Source organism: Mobula birostris, chromosome 14 (genome assembly GCF_030028105.1).
Source record: "Mobula birostris isolate sMobBir1 chromosome 14, sMobBir1.hap1, whole genome shotgun sequence".
NCBI classification, from domain to species: Eukaryota; Metazoa; Chordata; class Chondrichthyes; order Myliobatiformes; family Myliobatidae; genus Mobula; species Mobula birostris.
Window position 1 is genome coordinate 60,230,591 of NC_092383.1, and position 21,732 is coordinate 60,252,322.

General features: G+C 43.5%; 1 protein-coding gene across 2 annotated transcripts in view; it reads left to right on the forward strand.

Moving 5' to 3' along the window:
* Window positions 1-12,467, forward strand: part of LOC140209927 (troponin I, slow skeletal muscle-like) — a 107,859-nt gene extending 95,392 nt beyond the window's left edge. For both annotated transcript variants that reach the window (XM_072278598.1, XM_072278599.1), the window contains 3 exons: window positions 5,545-5,721; window positions 8,833-8,936; window positions 12,189-12,467. In XM_072278598.1, coding sequence (XP_072134699.1) covers window positions 5,545-5,721; window positions 8,833-8,936; window positions 12,189-12,192 — 285 coding nt within the window. In that variant the 3' untranslated portion in view covers window positions 12,193-12,467. The remainder of the gene's footprint in view (window positions 1-5,544; window positions 5,722-8,832; window positions 8,937-12,188) is intronic.
* The last annotated feature ends 9,265 nt before the right edge of the window (window positions 12,468-21,732 follow it).

A 21,732-nucleotide genomic window follows, 5' to 3' on the forward strand; every position in this document is an offset into this window, starting at 1 on the left:
GTACATCCTTAAAAGGGAATTCATAGTCCTCCATTATGACAACCCAATTGTCTCTTCATCTTTCCACATTCTGCCTACATATCTGATCTGCCACCTTTCAGTGGCTATTGGGAGGCCTATAGTATAATCCCTTCAGTGTGATTTGCATGTTTCTTATTTCTGAGCTCCACCCAAACTGCCTTTGTGCACAAGCATCTAGTGTGTCCTTTCTGAGGACCTCCTGCGACATTCTCCCTGATTAGTAGTGCAACCACTCCTCCGATTTTACCCCCTCTCTATCACCTCCAAAACAACAGAATTCAGGAATGTTAAGCTGCCAGTCCTGCCCCTCGTGCAACCAGGTCCCTGTAATGGCAGCATCATAATTCCCTGTACTGATCTAGGCTCTAATTTCGTCCTCCTTATCCATGATACCCACGAGCATTGGAATAAACATATTTCAACCCATCAGTCCCACTATATTTATTAGCCTCCTCCTTGCAATCGTCCTTTCAGTCTTACTTGTCATCCCATATTTTTTCCCTCAACCGTACCACCTGCTCCCCTGCTGCTGTGGTTCCCATCCCCCTGCCACTCTAGTTTAACCCCTCCCAGGTAGTACTAGAAATCCAAGGATATTAGTTCCCCTCCAGTTAAGATGCAAACCATCCTGTTTGTTCACTCCCTGTCTGCCCTGGAAGAGAGTCCAATGATTTATAAATCTGAAGCTCCCACTCTGCATCAGTTCCTTCACCAAATGTTGAACTGCACTTTGTCTGTTTCTCACCTCACTAACGCATGCAGTTAGTATTCCTGAGATGACAACTCTGGAAGTCCCGCTCTTCAGTTAAACCTAGCTTCCTAAAAATCCCTTTGCATGACCTCATTCTGCTTCTGCCTCATCTCATTGGTACCAATACAGACCACAAAGTCTGGTTGCTCACTCTCCCCTCTCAGATCACCTTGTATCCATTTCAAGACATCCTTGACCCTGGCACCAAAGAGGCAGTGCTCCATCCTGCAGTCGTGATTGCAGCTACAGAAATGTCTATCTGTGTTCCTCACTGTTAATTCCCCTACCACTGTCATTCTGCCTGATTTCATCTTCCCTCTTTGCCTCAGAGCCAAGCATGGTGCCACTAACCCAGCTGTTGCTGCTGGCCTCTGAAAGGTCATTCCCCCCTACTGTACCCAAAGGGGTATATGTGTTGGGCAAGAGAATGTCATAACGGAAGCCTGTACTTTCAGCCTATTCCCCTTATTTCTTCTGGCGGTCATCCATTTATCTGTAACCTTCACTTTAGGTTTGACCACCTCACTAAGACTCTCACCTATGATATCCTCAGCCTGCTGGATGATCCTAAGTCTTTCCAGTTCTTTGATTTGGTCTATCAGAAGCTGCAACTGAATGCAATTTCCACAGATGTAGAGACCATGAAGTTCCCTGACTTCCTGCGTTTTGCAGGATGAGCATTCCAATACCCTGACTGCCATTTTATCTGCACTAAATCAAACTTCAAGGATTAACAGGAAATAAAACCCTTATCTCTTTTTACCTGCTTCTCACCTATGTCTCCTCACCAATTTGTGAAATTTTAGGAATGCAAAGCTTGTATGTGCCCGTCAGAATAAAAGGTAAAGATAATAGGCTTAGGGAACCTTGGTTTTCAAGAAGTAGTGAGGCCCTAGTTAAGAAAAAAAGAGGTGTATGGCAGGTATAGACAGGTAGGAACAAATTAGGTACTTATGGATTCTAATAAATGCAAGAGAACACTTAAGAAAGAAATCAGGGAGTCTAAACAAAAGCATGAGATTGTCCTATCAGACAAGATGAAGAAGAATCCTAAGAGATTCTAAAGATGTGCTAAGAGCAAAAGGATTGCAAGGAATGGAATTCATCCTCTGAAAGATCAGAATGGCAATCTCTGTGTGGATCCAAAAGAGAGGGGGGAGATCTCAAATGGATATCTTCCAGCTGTATTTATTCAGGTGATAGACACAGAGTCTGGAGAAGTGAGGCAAAGCAGCCGCAAGGTCATGGATCCTACACAAATTACGGAGGAGGAGGTGTTCTGCCTTCAGGCAAATTAGGGTGGACAATTCCCCAGGGCCTGACAAGGTGATCCCTCTGACCCTGAGGGAGGCAAGTGCAAAAATTGCTAGGATCCTAGCAGAGACATTTAAATCATCTTTAGCAACAAGTGAGATACCAGAGGATTTTTTTTCCACTGTTTAAGAAGGGCTCTAAAGATAAACTAGGAAATAATAGGCTGGTGAGTCTGACATCAGTGGTGGGAAAGTTATTAGAAGGTATTCTAGGAGACTGGATATATAATTATTTGGATAGACAGGGACTGATGATAGGTATGTGTGTTGTAGGTAATTTCTAACCAACCTTATAGAGTTTTTTGTGGATGTTACTAGGAAAGTTGATGAAGGCAAGGCAGTAGATGTGGTCAACATGGTCTTTAGCAAGGTCCTGCATGGGAAATTGGTCAGGAAGTTTCAGTTGCTTGACATTCAAAATGAAGTAGTAAATTGGATTAGACATTGGCTTTGTGGGAGAAGCCAGAGAATGGTAGTAGATGGTTGCCTCTCTGACTGGAGCCCATGACTAGTAGAGTGCCACAAAGATCAGTGCTGGATCCTTTGTTGTTGGTCAACTATTTCAATGATCTGGCTGATAATGTGGTTACCTGGATCAGCAAGTATGTGGATGATACTAAGATTGCGGATGTAGTGAACAGTGAGGAAGACTATCTAAGCTTACAGCATGATTTGGACCAGCTGGAAAAATGGGCTGAAAAATGGCAGATGGAATTTAATGCAGACAAGTGTGAGGTGTTATGCTTCTGTAGGACAAACTAGGGTAGGTCTTGCATGGTGAATGGTAGTGCACTGAGGAGTGCTGTAGAGCAAAGGGATCTAGGAATACAGGTCCATAATTCATTAAAAGTGGTGGCACAGATTGATAGGGTTGTAAAGAAAACTTTAGGCCTTCATAAATCTAACTACTGAATACAAGAGATGGGATGCTATTTTGAAGTTGAGAAGATGTTGGTGAGGCCTAATTTGGAATACTGTGTGCAGATTTAGTCACCCACCTACTGGAAAGATATCAATAAGATTGAAAGAGTACAGAGAAAATTTGCAAGGGTGTTGCCAGGACTGGAGGACCTACATTATAAGGAAAGATTGAAAAGGTTAGGATCTAATTCCTTGGAATGTAGAACACTGCAGGGAAACTTGAAAGAGGTATACCAAATTATGAGAGGTATGTACAGGGTAAATACAAGCAGGCTTTTTTCGTGCAGGTTGGGTGGGACTACAACCGGAGGTCATGGGTTGAGGGTGAAAGGTGAAAAGTTTAAGAGGAACATGACGGGAAACTCCTTCACTCAGAGAGTTGTGAGAGTGTGGAATGAGCTGCCAGCGCAAGCTGTGCATGCAAGCTCGATTTCAATGTTTAAGAGAAGTTTGGATAGGTACATGGATAGAGGTATGGAGGGCTACGGTCAGGTGCAGATTGATGGGAGTAGGCAGCTCAGTGGTTCGGCATGGATGAGATGAGCTGAAGGACCTGTTTCTGTGCTGTACTTTTCTATAGCTCTTCCCCGGTCTTTTAAACTCCAATTCATATATGCTTATTTTTTTGCACTACATATTGCGGAAAATAATCACTGAATTTTTAGATGCTCATTCAGGAGAGTATGATATGTACATAGAATAGATGATAAAAGATTAATGTGGCTTTTTGAGCACAGTGTCTGGTGATTGATGGATCTGTAGTTGCAATTTCCAGAGAAGCTTGTTGAACCAGTCTGAAGAGCTCTCTGGTGTAAGTAATTAAACCCTGCTGCAGTCCAAAGAATTCATTCAGATTCTCACCCAAGGGCTGCATAAAGGCAACCGTGTGTGAAATAAAGATCAGAATATGTACACCACTAATGATAAAATGTGAAATCTCTTAAATACTACAGGAAATAATGGACTTATGATGCTACTCGCATCTTCTAACCCAGTTAATTCACATTATCAACTGGATACAAGTGCAAAGTGCAATATTTCTCTTTATTCTTTTCAGATCCCGCCTGATCTGTTGAGCTCCACCAGCAGATCTTCTGTTTTCAGTAGATCAATAGTTCAATAGTTCCATTTTAATATCTATCAGAGAAATTTATACAATATACATCCTGAAAATTCTTTTTCTTTGCAGACATCCACAAAAACAGAAGAGTGCCCCAAAGAATGAGTGACAGTTAAAGTGTTGGTTAATGACTGTTAAAATAAAAGCCCAAAGTCTCCCCCTTCACCCCCACGCACAAGCAGCAGCAAAGCAACAACCCTTCCTCACCCCCACCCACTTCCACAAAGACGCATCAGCACCCTCCACCCGCCAAGCATGCAATAGCAAGGACCCTGATAAAGACCATAATCTGCAGAACAATAATAATTAATCATTCACCTGCCAATTTCACATGCCATGCAGTCTCTCTCTCTTCTCCAATAGAGGGAAAAATTCGGTGTCCCCTTTCACAGCAAGAGGGGAGACATAACAAAACAACTCGCTGATTATTTTCAGTAATCTCTCTGGATAACTAATGAGTCCGTCAATCCAGTTAGTCAAACTTACGTCTTGGTGGATAACAAGCTTTATTGTCGTTCTTGTTATAATTGCCAAGTATTGCTATTGGTTTATTATTGTTCCATGTATCAAACTACAGTGAACAATTTAATCTTGCAAGCCATTCATAAAAATTATTTCCCTTTTGAGATTGTGCAAGGAAAAAGCTATAACAGGATGTGAGTTTAGCATTATAATTACAGTTACAGAGAAAGTGCAGTGCAGGTATATACTAAGGTAAGGTGCACAGGTCACAATGAGTTAGCTTGTGAGTTTAACAATTCAGCTTTAACGTACAAGAGATCCACTGAAGGATCTTATAACAGCAGGACAGAAACCTTCCTTGAGCCCGGTGGGGAACTTCAACTCAGACCATGAGAGGCCTGCATCGGGCATTTTCATGCCTTACAAGGTGCAGATTGCAAGTCTGTGTAGGGCGCCACTCCTCGCACAGACTAGAGCAATGTGTGGTTAAGTGCCTTGCTCAAGGACACAAACACGCTGCCACAGCTGAGGCTCGAACTAGTGACCTTCAAATCACTAGACAAATGCCTTAACCACTTGGCCAAATGCCCGGTGTTGCGTGTTATCTTCTATGCAATGTAATGGGGGAGAAGAGAGAACGTTCAGGGTGGGAGTGGTTTTTGATTATGTAGGCTGCCTCTCTGAGGCAGCAAGAAGTACAGACATGGGGCAATGCTGGTTTTTGTTATGAAGGCACAATAGACTGCAAATGCTGGAATATGGAGCAGCAAACAGAAAACTGGAAGGAATCTGTGAAAAAGGGTCTCAACTCAAAACGTCGACTCCTCATTTCCCTCCATCATTGCTGCCTGATTCTCTGAGTGGCATCGCTATTTTGTGACCAGCCAGCATAATGACTCATGAAGTTTGCATTTTTGACTGGCTTAACTGTCCCACTTATCTCTCTAAATGTTAAGATTCAGGACCTGACTCTGAAAGTTCTCGATCTCAGAGGGAAGTTTAAGCGGCCCGCACTTCGCCGAGTCCGTGTCTCTGCCGACGCTATGTTGAGGGCCTTGCTGGGGTCCAAACACAAGGTATCCATGGACCTCAGAGCCAACCTGAAGTCGGTCAAAAAAGAAGATTCAGAAAAGGTATGAGAGCAAACAATCATCAGAGAAAATTGCCTCTGTCCATTCAGTGCAGGAAGTTGTATGACCACTTAAAAAAAGTTTAGCAGCTTATTAAACTTGTAACTTATCTATCCTTTCATTACTCCCTATGACTGAATGCTGTCCACTGATAACTGTTATCAATACCCTGCTCCAATCTGAGTAAAACATTTACAAGGGGAATCTTGAAGAGTCAATACCAGGACTTAAATTCAAATCCTTTATAGTTATATGTAGATTTTGGTACACTGGTAAATATAAGAGATACATTTGATAAAATAAGTAATTACATGTGACAAACAAAGAAATATCAACGTGCTGAACTGAGGCCTCCATCAGTCGGAGTTGACCGGATATTGCGTCCTAGCTGTCTAGATACGCAAACCTGGGCAATATGACATCGAAGAGCAAGCTGTTGCCCATGTAGCAAGCTCCCCACTCCACACATCTGATGAAGTCAGAGGAACGGCAGAGACCAGTACAGTTTGGTACCAGCAGCATCGCAGGAGTTGCCAGTTAGCATTGAACTCAATGTAGGACTGCCTTAGGGACTCCAGGTCTGAATTTTTCCCTCGGGGTTTACTCCTGAAGCCTTCCATATGAGTGCAGGAATGGAGGTTCGAGATCAGAGTTTTCCTTCTCTTAGCTGAGCTGCCAACCATGGCTGATGAACCACATCTGCCTGATGCAACAGGTTTTAAGGCACCAATAACCCACCTTTGTCCCTTCTCCTGTCAATAGAAATGATTCCACCAGGCTTTAGTAGCTAAGCCATAGTGAAGACCAGGAGTTGGACTTGGTTGTCAGAGGCTATTTGAGGTACACACCATTGGGAGCATTAATAGTGGGAATTTGTCCCCATTACCTCCCCCGGCTTTAACAACCTTAAGGAACCAAGATATCAATATAATTGTTTACATAATATCACACTAATACTATTGTAGTATAGGTAAAATACCACTAAATCAGTTCATTAATTTTTGTGCAACTGTAAACTTAAGAACATAGTAAAAATGCAGCTTATAATTTAAATTAATCTGAGAGCTCACCTATACTGTATTAGAAAAAAGCTCAATGTATTTACCCTTCAAGGGACCAAACTTCAGAATCATTTCATTTGATGAAAAGTGCTATTGGATGACCTGAGTTGGTGAAAGGTGTTATACAATTGCAGGTTCTATAGAAACATAGAAAATAGGTGCAGGAGTAGGCCATTCGGCCCTTTGAGCCTGCACCACCATTTATTATGATCATGGCTGATCATCCAACTCAGAACCCTGCACCAGCCTTCCCTCCATACCCCCTGATCCCTGTAGCCACAAGGGCCATATCTAACTCCCTCTTAAATATAGCCAATGAACTGGCCTCAACTGTTTCCTGTGGCAGAGAATTCCACAGATTCACCACTCTCTGTGTGAAGAAGTTTTTCCTAATCTCAGTCCTAAGAGGCTTCCCCTTTATCCTCAAACTGTGACCCCTCGTTCTGGACTTCCCCAACATCGGGAACAATCTTCCTGCATCTAGCCTGTCCAATCCCTTTAGGATTTTATACGTTTCAATCAGATCCCCCCTCAATCTTCTAAATTCCAACGAGTACAAGCCCAGTTCATCCAGTCTTTCTTCATATGAAAGTCCTGCCATCCCAGGAATCAATCTGGTGAACCTTCTTTGTACTCCCTCTATGGCAACGATGTCTTTCCTCGGATTAGGGGACCAAAACTGCACACAATACTCCAGGTGTGGTCTCACCAAGGCCTTGTACAACTGCAGTAGTACCTCCCTGCTCCTGTACTCGAATCCTCTCGCTATAAATGCCAGCATACCATTCGCCTTTTTCACCGCCTGCTGTACCTGCATGCCTACTTTCAATGACTGGTGTATAATGACACCCAGGTCTCGTTGCACCTCCCCTTTTCCTAATCGGCCACCATTCAGATAATAATCTGTTTTCCTATTTTTGCCACCAAAGTGGATAACTTCACACTTATTCACATTAAATTGCATCTGCCATGAATTTGCCCACTTACCCAACCTATCCAAGTCACCCTGCATCCTCTTAGCATCCTCCTCACAGCTAACACTGCCACCCAGCTTCGTGTCATCCGCAAACTTGGAGATGCTGCATTTGATTCCCTCATCCAAGTCATTAATATATATTGTAAACAACTGGGGTCCCAGCACTGAGCCTTGCGGTACCCCACTAGTCACTGCCTGCCATTCTGAAAAGGTCCCGTTTATTCCCACTCTTTGCTTCCTGTCTGCTAACCAATTCTCTATCCACATCAATACCTTACCCCCAATACCGTGTGCTTTAAGTTTGCACACTAATCTCCTGTGTGGGATCTTGTCAAAAGCCTTTTGAAAATCCAAATATACCACATCCACTGGTTCTCCCCTATCCACTCTACTAGTTACATCCTCAAAAAATTCTATGAGAGTTGTCAGACATGATTTTCCTTTCACAAATCCATGCTGACTTTGTCCGATGATTTCACCGCTTTCCAAATGTGCTGTTATCACATCTTTGATAACTGACTCCAGCAGTTTCCCCACCACCGACGTTAGGCTAACCAGTCTATAGTTCCCCGGTTTCTCTCTTCCTCCTTTTTTAAAAAGTGGGGTTACATTAACCACCCTCCAATCCTCAGGAACTAGTCCAGAATCTAACGAGTTTTGAAAAATTATCACTAATGCATCCACTATTTCTTGGGCTACTTCCTTAAGCACCCTGGGATGCAGACCATCTGGCCCTGGGGATTTATCTGCCTTCAATCCCTTCAATTTACCCAACACCACTTCCCTACTAACATGTATTTCGCTCAGTTCCTCCATCTCACTGGACCCTCTGTCCCCTACTATTTCTGGAAGATTATTTATGTCCTCCTTAGTGAAGACAGAACCAAAGTGATTATTCAATTGGTCTGCCATGTCCTTGCTCCCCATAATCAATTCACCTGTTTCTCTTTTGTGGCCATATTTTGAAGATTATAATCCTGAAAGGTTGTGTGAAACAGGAAAGTTAAAAATTCCTTTCACAGATTAACTTCAGAATTAAAGAGATTGCTGTTAACAGGTGTGCTATCTCACTCTTAGGAACGTCCAGTTGGAGTCAGTGATTGGCGTAAGAATGTGGAAGCAATGTCTGGAATGGAAGGCAGAAAGAAAATGTTTGATGCTGCTAAAACTCCATCTGGACAGTAAGTATGGGAAAAAAAAAACATTATTCTTCTTTCATACATACCTTTTTTTTCCAATACCATGAATATCAGAATTCACATGAGATACATTTAGCCTGTAACTTTCCTTTTGATGTTTGCCACAGTGACTACATTTTTGAGCAATCCAGTATTGAAAGAGAGATTACAGTTGTTTTAAAATTGTACCAATCATGATTTTTTTTGGATGAGCAGGTCACAAGAGGGAGATCAGGATTTCTGCACTTTTAATAAAAGTGCAAAAATCGTGCTGTGCATCTTTATTTTAGAAACATAGAAACATAGAAAATAGGTGCAGGAGTAGGCCATTCGGCCCTTCGAACCTGCACCGCCATTTATTATGATCATGGCTGATCATCCAACTCAGAACCCCGCCCCAGCCTTCCCTCCATACCCCCTGACCCCCGTAGCCACAAGGGCCATATCTAACTCCCTCTTAAATATAGCCAATGAACTGGCCTCAACTGTTTCCTGTGGCAGAGAATTCCACAGATTCACCACTCTCTGTGTGAAGAAGTTTTTCCTAATCTCGGTCCTAAAAGACTTCCCCTTTATCCTCAAACTGTGGCCCTTCGTTCTGGACTTCCCCAACATCGGAAACAATCTTCCTGCATCTAGCCTGTCCAATCCCTTTAGGATTTTATACGTTTCAATCAGATCCCCCCTCAATCTTCTAAATTCCAACGAGTACAAGCCCAGTTCATCCAGTCTTTCTTCATATGAAAGTTCTGCCATCCCAGGAATCAATCTGGTGAACCTTCTTTGTACTCCCTCTATGGCAAGGATGTCTTTCCTCAGATTAGGGGACCAAAACTGCACACAATACTCCAGGTGTGGTGTCATCAAGGCCTTGTACAACTGCAGTAGTACCTCCCTGCTCCTGTACTCGAATCCTCTCGCTATAAATGCCAGCATACCATTCGCCTTTTTCATCGCCTGCTGTACCTGCATGCCCACTTTCAATGACTGGTGTATACTGACACCCAGGTCTCGTTGCACCTCCCCTTTTCCTAATCGGCCACCATTGAGATAATAATCTGTTTTCCTATTTTTGCCACCAAAGTGGATAACTTCACATTTATCCACATTAAATTGCTTCTGCCATGAATTTGCCCACTCACCCAACCTATCCAAGTCACCCTGCATCCTCTTAGCATCCTTCTCACAGCTAACACTGCCACCCAGCTTCGTGTCATCCGCAAACTTGGAGATGCTGCACTTAATTCCCTCATCCAAGTCATTAATATATATTGTAAACAACTGGGGTCCCAGCACTGAGCCTTGCGGTACCCCACTAGTCACTGCCTGCCATTCTGAAAAGGTCCCGTTTATTCCCACTCTTTGCTTCCTGTCTGCTAACCAATTCTCCATCCACATCAATACCTTACCCCCAATACCGTGTGCTTTAAGTTTGCACACTAATCTCCTGTGTGGGACCTTGTCAAAAGCCTTTTGAAAATCCAAATATACCACATCCACTGGTTCTCCCCTATCCACTCTACTAGTTACATCCTCAAAAAATTCTATGAGATTCGTCAGACATGATTTTCCTTTCACAAATCCATGCTGACTTTGTCCGATGATTTCACCGCTTTCCGAATGTGCTGTTATCACATCTTTGATAACTGACTCCAGCAGTTTCCCCACCACCGACGTTAGGCTAAGCGGTCTATAATTCCCCGGTTTCTCTCTCCCTCCTTTTTTAAAAAGTGGGGTTACATTAGCCACCCTCCAATCCTCAGGAACTAGTCCAGAATCTAACGAGTTTTGAAAAATTATCACTAATGCATCCACTATTTCTTGGGCTACTTCCTTAAGCACTCTGGGATGCAGACCATCTGGCCCTGGGGATTTATCTGCCTTCAATCCCTTCAATTCACCTAACACCACTTCCCTACTAACATGTATTTCCCTCAGTTCCTCCATCTCGCTGGACCCTCTGTCCCCTACTATTTCTGGAAGATTATTTATGTCCTCCTTAGTGAAGACAGAACCAAAGTGATTATTCAATTGGTCTGCCATGTCCTTGCTCCCCATAATCAATTCACCTGTTTCTGTCTGCAGGGGACCTACATTTGTCTTTACCGGTCTTTTCCTTTTTACATATCTATAAAAGCTTTTACAGTCAGTTTTTATGTTCCCTGCCAGTTTTCGCTCATAATCTTTTTTCCCCTTCCTAATTAAGCCCTTTGTCCTCCTCTGCTGAACTCTGAATTTCTCCCAGTCCTCAGGTGAGCCACTTTCTCTGGCTAATTTTTATGCTTCTTCTTTGGAATTGATACTATCCCTAATTTCTCTTGTCAGCCACGGGTGCACTACCTTCCTTGATTTATTCTTTTGCCAAACTGGGATGAACAATTGTTGCTGTTCATCCATGCAACCTTTAAATGCTTGCCATTGCATATCCACCGTCAATCCTTTAACTGTCATTTGCCAGTCTATCTTAGCTAATTCACGTCTCATACCTTCAAAGTTGTTTTCAGTTTTATGCTTTTGTTTCCAAAAAATAAACAGCACTAAAACTACATACTTTGTTGATGTAGTGTGTTTTTGCCTATCAAAAGTAAATCAAATAGAATGGGAGTCATGTGAAATGAACTGAAATGCAGGGCATGTTATCCCCGAGATCACATTACTTACTAAAACCTACTGCATTAAATTGCCTTCTTAGGGCTAATTTAAAAAGGCACAAGTTGCATGCATTTCATCTACAAGTGACCTGCAAAATCAGCCAGTTTAGCTCTAAATTGATTCAAAAACTGGTTCCCCTTCTGTATTCAATGCAAAGAAGCCAATGAAAATGGGTTACCAATGAGCTGGGCAGATATCGGCCTTGCTTCATTGAGAATCATCAGCAGCCCCCATGGTACCAATTATAAACATTTCAATATTTTTTAAAATAAGGTAGCTTACCCTGGTGTCAAGGAGTAGATAATTCTCTCACCCCGGTTCCATCACCTAAGTTAACAAAATAGCTGCATCACTTCAGTCTGTGATAGTTCCAGCAGAGGTTCTATAGACAAAGTAAATTTCCTTGCACTGTGATCAGATCATGGAGATCCACAGGCCACAGTTTATAAGAATCACAATGTTTTTTCTTCCCTGTAGAGTGGCATGTCTGAAATTAGCTTGGGTCAAAATCTGACATATTTGACCTTGTGATCAATAACGATATTTGAAAATTGCATAGTAACTATTTTCTTCTGATGCACTGTAATTATGTGTACCTTTCAGATGATTGAACTTCACAAGGTTCAAGTCCATTGTGCTTCCATTCCCGTTATCTCTAGCTTTACATGCTTGTTTTTCCCTGCTTTTGAAGACATCTAGAATTCCTTGAAGAAAACACCAGTCACAAAGGAGGAAAGACAATGAAGAATTCTATATTAAGGCAATTAATATAAAATGAGTTAATTAATAAACCACTGTGGTTTTCTGCATCAACTGTAGACTCAAATGAAATAAAAGTAAATTCATTGCCTGGGCGAAGAAGTTAATTTCAGCCTTTCATTCTACCTTGGTTGATTTGTTTAGCTGGCTTCCATTTGATGAAAAGGTAAATAAGTTGACACTGTGTGTTTGTAATGTGGCAATGATTTATACAAAGCAGTTAAGGTGATAAAATGGAGATATGAGGGGTGATTGATAAGTTTGTGGCCTAAGATAGAAGGAGTCAATTTTAGAAAGCCTAGCACATTTATTTTTCAACATAGTCCCCTACTACATTTACACACTTAGTTTAACGATCATGGAGCATACAGACCTTGGACCTCACAGCAGGGGTGATTGATAAGTTTGTGGCCTAAGGTAGAAGGAGATGAGTTATACAGCTCTCCTTACATGCACAGGCATTCAACTCTTTGAGTGATTATGCAGAATGTTTAAGGTTAATAACTCATCAGTTAATAACTCATCAGGGGTGATTGATCCAAGTTCGTGGCCCAAGGTAGAAGAAGATGAGTTATTAACCAAACTTTCTGCATAATCGCTCAAAAGGATGAACTGCATGTGCATGTAAGGAGAGCTGTATAACTTATCTCCTTCTACCTTAGGCCACGAACTTATCAATCACCCCTGCTGTGGGCACTTTCTGGAGGTCCAAGATCCGTATGCTCCACGACCGCTGGACTAAGTGTGTAAATGTAGGAGGGGACTATGTTGAAAAATAAATGTGCTAGGTTTTAAAAAATTGACTCCTTCTACCTTAGGCCACAAACTTATCAATCACTCCTCGTATTTGGGTTCTTTAATTCCTGTCTGCTCCAAGCCATTAGAAATTTGGGGAGAGAACATCTTGACTTCCTTGAAGATGGAGATAGAGAGTATAGAGATAAGAAGGTTAGGACAGTGCAGATGAAGATCAGGTAATAATGAAACAATGAAATTCATGAGTGTCCGGGAGTTCAGAACCAGAGGAGACTGATACCTTGAAGAGTTAGAACGTGTTATTATCTGAAGGTGTGCAAGGCTTCTCGAAGCTAGTATTAAGTTTGTCACTCAAACCCATCCTAAACTATCTGTTTGTGACCTCCTACACTGCTCCAATGCAGGTCAACGTAACCTTGCGGAACAGCACCTTATCTTTCTGGGTATGTTGTATCCTTGGGAACTCAATATGTAATTCAATAAACAACAGGAATTCTGCAGATGCTGGAAATTCAAGCAACACACATAAAAGTTTATGTGCTGCTATTGTGACTCCCGTCTCCCCTTCCCACACCACCACTCTGCAACCCCGTCTCCCTCAGATCCCACCGTCAGCTCCTGGGCCTTCAGAGGCTCCAGTTTCCTCTCACCCCAACCATCCCCTCTCCACTGACACCCCCAGCCTCCCCCCTTCCGCCTCTGATCCCAGCTCTCAAGATTCCAGCCTTGAACTCCAGGCCGGGTCTTTATGTGCTGCTATTGTGACTCCCGTCTCCCCTTCCCCCACCAATACTCTGCAATCCGGTCTCCCTCAGATCCCACCGTCAACTCCTGGGCCCTCAGAGGCTCCATCGTCCTCTCACCCCAACCCTCCCCTCTCCATTGACATCCCCAGCCTCCCCCCTCCCCCCTCTGATCCCAGCTCTCATCCGTGCCGGGTCTTTACCATCCCCTCCGACCTTCAACTGTCGGAGGCAGAACGCTCTGTCCTCAGTAAGGGCCTCACCTTTGTCCCCCTTTGCCCACACCTCGGCGAGTTCCGTGTTCGCCATGATGCGGAACTTTTCTTCCGCCGTCTCCGTCACCGAGCCTACTTCTTCGGCAAGGACTCTTCCACCCCCACCGATGACCCCTTCTCCCGTCTTCAACCCTCCTCTTCTTCATGGACGCCCCGCTCTGGTCTTCTGCCTGCTCTGGATCTCTTTATCGCTAACTGCCGACGGGACATCAATCGTCTCGACTTCACCACACCTTGTCCCCATTCCAACCTCGCTCCTTCGGGACGCTCTGCTCTCCACTCCCTCTGCAACAATCCTAACCTTACTATAAAACCCGCCAATAAGGGGGGTGCTGTTGTAGTCTGGCGTACTGACCTCTATCTTGCCGAGGCACGGTGACAGCTCGCGGATACCTCCTCTTATTTACCCCTCGATCGTGACCCCACTAAGGAGCACCAGGCCATTGTCTCCCACACCATCACTGACTTTATCCGCTCAGGGGATCTCCCATCCACTGCTACCAACCTTATAGTATACGTTCACCAGCAACTTTTATGTGTGTTGCTTGTAATTCAATAATTTCAGGTTACTCATTTTTCCTATTTGTGTCAGAACAGAACAGCATCAGCTCTAAGGCTATCCATATGCAATATTAATTCAGGTTTTCTCTTTCCACAGACACTGTCTGATCCAGTGGGCATTTCAATCATTGTCCTTTGAAACTGAGGTTTCAGCAACAGCTCTGATCTGCATCTCAGTTTTAATACATCCCTTTCTTTGCTCTCTGTTTTGCACTTTCATGCATCTATCAACCAGACAGCTCCATAAATATTATCATTATCTTTGCATTCTACATGATTCTAGAAAAGTGTGAAGTTTTGACAAAAAAAGCAGGGCTTGCTCATACTACCAGATTTGACAACGAGGGGCAAGACCAGGTGTCCTGTATATGCTTATAGGTCGGCTTTCCTTAGACTTAAGGGAACAGAGCAGAAACTATATCAGGTGGTAATTGGCAGATGGTGGGTGAGTAAAGTGTGCAGTGCTGCTGGCCATGGTGAGAGATAGCAATTGCTTTAATATGGTGAAGTCATTACACAAGATCAGAAAATGCTGCAGAATGTTGTGAACACAGCCAGATCCATCATGGGCACTAGTTTCCTCCCCATTGAGGACACCTTCAAAAGCGATGCCTCAAGAAGGCGATATCCATCAGTAAGGACCCCCATCACCCAGGATGTGCCCTCTTCTCATTGCTACCATCAAGGAGCAGGTACAAGAGCCTGAAGACACACAAATAACATTTCAGGAACAGAATCCTCCTCTCTGCTCTCAGATTTCTGAATGGACAATTAACCCATGGACACTACCTAACTGATTTTTTTGCTCTCTTTTTGCACTACCTAATTAATATAAAGTTTTGTAGTTTTTCATAAATATTTATTATTGTAACTTATATAGTTGTACTGCTACTGAAAACAACAAATTTCATGACATATGACAGTGATATCAAACCTAATTCTGATTCGGATAGCTCAAAGATTGGAGCATAGTTGAACAGATGAAAAGCTGCAAAAATTACCGGGAGAACAAGGGTTAGACTTCTGATAATTCAATGAGTAATAGTCTTAGAGTCAGAAAATCATTGAGCTTTAGAACACAAAATCAAGCCCTTTGGCACACCACATCCGACCAAACCTTTTGCCCTTGTTCTCTAATGCCATTTGCTCTCATTAGGACCGTATCTGTACGTCAGAAATACAGGTTTAAGTGAATGTTCAGGGTGCTTCAGGAGAGGGCACACAGGGAAATTAGCCATGAAAGAGATGCTAGGTTTAGTAGGAGAGTGAGAGGAATCACAAGGTCATCATTTTCATTGATGAGAGATTACAAGCTCTATTTCATCTGCTCTTGGAGTTGAAGGTTGGGAAAGTGATTTAGATGAAGGGAACAGCTAGCAGGAGGTGAACTTGAAAGGATAAGTGAGAAAGTGGGTTGAGAATTTGTTATTGCAGCAAAAGTTAATAAAAAGATAAAAGAGGAAAGCAAATTGTGGCATTTTGAAACTATCAAAGGAGATATAGAAACATAGAAAATAGGTGCAGGAGTAGGCCATTCGGCCCTTCGAGCCTGCACCGCCATTTATTATGATCATGGCTGATCATCCAACTCAGAACCCCGCCCCAGCCTTCCCTCCATACCCCCTGATCCCCGTAGCCACAAGGGCCATATCTAACTCCCTCTTAAATATAGCCAATGTAATGGCCTCAACTGCTTCCTGTGGCAGAGAATTCCACAGATTCACCACTCTCTGTGTGAAGAAGTTTTTCCTAATCTCGGTCTTAAAAGGCTTCCCCTTTATCCTCAAACTGTGACCCCTCGTTCTGGACTTCCCCAACATCGGGAACAATCTTCCTGCATCTAGCCTGTCCAATCCCTTTAGGATCTTATACGTTTCAATCAGATCCCCCCTCAATCTTCTAAATTCCAACGAGTACAAGCCCAGTTCATCTAGTCTTTCTTCATATGAAAGTCCTGCCATCCCAGGAATCAATCTGGTGAACCTTCTTTGTACTCCCTCTATGGCAAGGATGTCTTTCCTCAGATTAGGGGACCAAAACTGCACACAATACTCCAGGTGTGGTCTCACCAAGGCCTTGTACAACTGCAGTAGTACCTCCCTGCTCCTGTACTCGAATCCTCTCGCTATAAATGCCAGCATATCATTCGCCTTTTTCACCGCCTGCTGTACCTGCATGCCCACTTTCAATGACTGGTGTATAATGACACCCAGGTCTCGTTGCACCTCCCCTTTTCCTAATCGGCCACCATTCAGATAATAATCTGTTTTCCTATTTTTGCCACCAAAGTGGATAACTTCATATTTATCCACATTAAATTGCATCTGCCATGAATTTGCCCACTCACTCAACCTATCCAAGTCACCCTGCATCCTCTTAGCATCCTCCTCACAGCTAACACTGCCACCCAGCTTCGTGTCATCCGCAAACTTGGAGATGCTGCATTTAATTCCCTCATCCAAGTCATTAATATATATTGTAAACAACTGGGGTCCCAGCACTGAGCCTTGCGGTACCCCACTAGTCACTGCCTGCCATTCTGAAAAGGTCCCGTTTATTCCCACTCTTTGCTTCCTGTCTGCTAACCAATTCTCCACCCACACCAATACCTTACCCCCAATACCGTGTGCTTTAAGTTTGCATACTAATCTCCTGTGTGGGACCTTGTCAAAAGCCTTTTGAAAATCCAAATATACCACATCCACTGGTTCTCCCCTATCCACTCTACTAGTTACATCCTCAAAAAATTCTATGAGATTCGTCAGACATGATTTTCCTTTCACAAATCCATGCTGACTTTGTCCGATTATTTCACCGCTTTCCGAATGTGCTGTTATCACATCCTTGATAACTGACTCCAGCAGTTTCCCCACCACCGATGTTAGGCTAACCGGTCTATAATTCCCCGGTTTCTCTCTCCCTCCTTTTTTAAAAAGTGGAGTTACATTAGCCACCCTCCAATCCTCAGGAACTAGTCCAGAATCTAATATGTTATGTTCCTTACTGGAGACTGGAGGTTTCCTCATGACTAATGATAAATTTATTTAATGGTATTTTAATTCCTGCATTTATTTTAAACAATAATATACAATATGTGATTACTCTTCCCTTCTAATATATTCATTGAAATATAGGCAAGGTAGTAAAATATAAAAACATTACCATAACCATTTAAATAATTAAACCATAATTATGCAAGTTATAAATAATTCACCAAAGTATTAGATTGTTTCCTCCTTCTGTTGACATACCACATAGTTAGCATAATAAATGTTATTGATGCCACTTAAAATATTGTACTGTATGCAAAACCAATCCTTATTAATCAAATCTTCCGTTCAATCTGATTCATAAACACTTAATGTCATGAGTATTTTTTTATTCTCAGAGATTCTTTTAAATTAACAACTGAAAAGGACACACAATGATAATATTGCATTGAGTTTGGGGCCTAATGCTCAGATATTTGCCCTGTGAAGTATACTTAAGTCCCATCATCATGTTTCCTAAGTAATCTAATATTAATATTAATCTCTTTAATATAAAATTTGAACTCATTGTTGCTGACTCCATTGAGAATACATTGAAAGAAAGGGCTAGAGAAAGGCAAGTGTTGCAGATTAATGAGAGAGTGTGTAGTCCATTGATCAGAGATCACCTAATGAGTTAGGAATTTAGAGTCATAAAATTCAACATTGTAGCACTCCTTGTCTGATGGATGGAGACTCTGAATGGGTTCCCAAAAGGCGCCAGATTGTACATGAATCCATTCATAAAGTGTTTGCTGCTGACTGCTATATTAGGAAGGGTGTTGGCGTGTGCAGCATTAATAGTGATTGTAAGTGTGCATAACAGGTAAATAACATCATGCAGGGTACAATACTGATGTGACACCGGCACTTCCAATCAACACCATGCATTAAGCATATACAGTGGATCAAGCTTCAGAAAACAAAGCCATGTGTCACACTGTGTCTGTTCCAGCACCTGCACAAAAGGGAGTTTTAACCATTTACATGTTAGTTGCTGATTGACTCATACTGGCCGTTACTTCACTTAAGTTAAGCTTGCAACACACATCAAAGTTGCTGGTGAACGCAGCAGGCCAGGCAGCATCTGTAGGAAGAGGTGCAGTCGACCTTTCAGGCCGAGACCCTTCGTCAGGACTAACTGAAGGAAGAGTTAGTAAGAGATTTGAAAGTAGGAGGGGGAGGGGGAGATCCAAAATGGTAGGAGAAGACAGAAGGGGGAGGGATGGAGCCAAGAGCTGGACAGGTGATAGGCAAAGGGGATATGAGAGGATCATGGGACAGGAGGTCCGGGGAGAAAGACAAGGAGGGGGGAAACCCAGAGGATGGGCAAGGGGTATAGTCAGAGGGACAGAGGGAGAAAAAGGAGAGAGATAGAAAGAATGTGTGTATATAAATAAATAACGGATGGGGTACAAGGGGACGGTGGGGCATTAGCTGAAGTTAGAGAAGTCAATGTTCATGCCGTCAGGTTGGAGGCTACCGAGACGGAATAGAAGGTGTTGTTCCTCCAACCTGAGTGTGGCTTCATCTTTACAGTAGAGGAGGCCATGGATAGACATGTCAGAATGGGAATGGGATGTGGAATTAAAATGTGTGGTCACTGGGAGATCCTGCTTTCTCTGCTGGACAGAGCGTAGGTGTTCAGCAAAGCGGTCTCCCAGTCTGTGTCGGGTCTCGCCAATATATAGAAGGCCACATCGGGAGCATCGGACGCAGTATATCACCCCAGCCGACTCACAGGTGAAGTGTCACCTCACCTGGAAGGACTGTCTAGGGCCCTGAATGGTGGTAAGGGAGGAAGTGTAAGGACATGTGTAGCACTTGTTCCGCTTACAAGGATAAGTGCCAGGAAGGAGATCAGTGGGGAAGGATTGGGGGGACGAATGGACAAGGGAGTCATGTAGGGAGCGAATCCCTGCAGAAAGCGGGGCGGGGGGGGGAGGGAAAGATGTGCTTAGTGGTGGGATCCCGTTGGAGGTGGCGGAAGTTACGGAGAATAATATGTTGGACCCGGAGGCTGGTGGGGTGGTAGGTGAGGACCAGGGGAACCCTATTCCTAGTGGGGTGGCGGGAGGATGGAGTGACAGCAGATGTGCGTGAAATGGGGGAGATGCGTTTGAGAGCAGAGATGATGGTGGAGGAAGGGAAGCCCCTTTCTTTAAAAAAGGAAGACATCTCCCTCGTCCTGGAATGAAAAGCCTCATCCTGAGAGCAGATGCGGCGAAGATGGAGGAATTGCGAGAAGGGGATGGCATTTTTGCAAGAGACAGGGTGAGAAGAGGAATAGTCCAGATAGCTGTTAGAGTCAGTAGGCTTATAGTAGACATCAGTGGATAAGCTGTCTCCAGAGATAGAGGCAGAAAGATCTAGAAAGGGGAGGGAGGTGTTGGAAATGGACCAGGTAAACTTGAGGGAAGGGTGAAAGTTGGAGGCAACTTCCCCCCCCCCCATCCCTCCCCACTGATCTCCCTCCTGGCTCTTATCCTTGTAAGTGGAACAAGTGCAACACATGCCCTTACACTTCCTCCCTTACCACCATTCAGGTCCCCAGGCAGTCCTTCCAGGTGAGGCGACACTTCACCTGTGAGTCGGCTGGGGTGATATACTGCGTCCGGTGCTCATGATGTGGCCTTTTATATATTGGCGAGACCCGACGCAGACTGGGAGACCGCTTTGCTGAACACATACGCTCTGTCCGCCAGAGAAAGCAGGATCTCCCAGTGGCCACACATTTTAATTCCACATCCCATTCCCATTCTGACATGTCTATCCACGGCCTCCTCTACTGTAAAGATGAAGCCACACTCAGGTTGGAGGAACAACACCTTATATTCTGTCTCGGTAGCCTCCAACCTGATGGCATGAACATTGACTTCTGTAACTTCCGCTAAAGCCCCACCTCCCCCTCGTACCCCATCCGTTATTTATTTATATACACACATTCTTTCTATCTCTCTCCTTTTTCTCCCTCTGTCCCTCTGACTATACCCCTTGCCCATCCTCTGGGTTTCCCCCCTCCTTGTCTTTCTCCCCGGACCTCCTGTCCCATGATCCTCTCATATCCCCTTTGCCAATCCCCTGTCCAGCTCTTGGCTCCATCCCTCCCCCTCCTGTCTTCTCCTATCATTTTGGATTTCCCCCTCCCCCTCCCACTTTCAAATCTCTTACTAACTCTTCCTTCAGTTAGTCCTGACGAAGGGTCTCGGCCTGAAACTTCGACCGTACCTCTTCCTAGAGATGCTGCCTGGTCTGCTGCGTTCACCAGCAACTTTGATGTGTGTTGCTGGAATTTCCAGCATCTGCAGAATTTCTGTTGTTTATTTAAGCCTGGGTGTTTTTTTAACATAAAGTCTGCAGGAAGAGTGATGTGCCAGGTGCTGGTGAACTATATATAGACTTAAAGCTTCTGAAAGACATGACAAACATTTCAGAATTATTATATGCTTGCTTTGGAGTGCAGCATAATAGAAAGAACAAATGGAAGACACTTGCAGTAGGACAAGCTGCTGGAAGTGGTCAAAGGGTGAGTAGAAGTGTTTTCAACATGGTCAGGAAGTAATTTTTCTACCCAAGCCTCAACAGGGAATGATAGTGCATCAGTAAGCAGGTGCAATGCAACAAATTCCAGCTAGATTCCAGAGGAGAGAGAGAACCATAATCAGTGGAATTCATTGACATCATAACCATGAACTTCCAGTTTGATATCCCCTGTTCCATAAGTGAGGAGCATGATACTTGCTATTCAAAACAACAGTCTGCATTTTATGGAACTCGGCAGGTCAGGCAGCATTTTTGGAGGAAAGTGGACGGTTGACATTTCAGATTGACACAGTGTCTGAATGGCAGTCAGCAACATCAACTGTCCACTTCCCTTTGTAGGTGCTGCTTGACCCACTGAATTTCTCCAGAGTTTTGTGTGTTGCTCCAGATTAAAGCATCCATGGTTTCATGTGTCTCCATTCTACAGTCTATGTTCTCTTGTTAAAGAGCTGCAGAAAAATGAGCAGCTACCTAATGATGA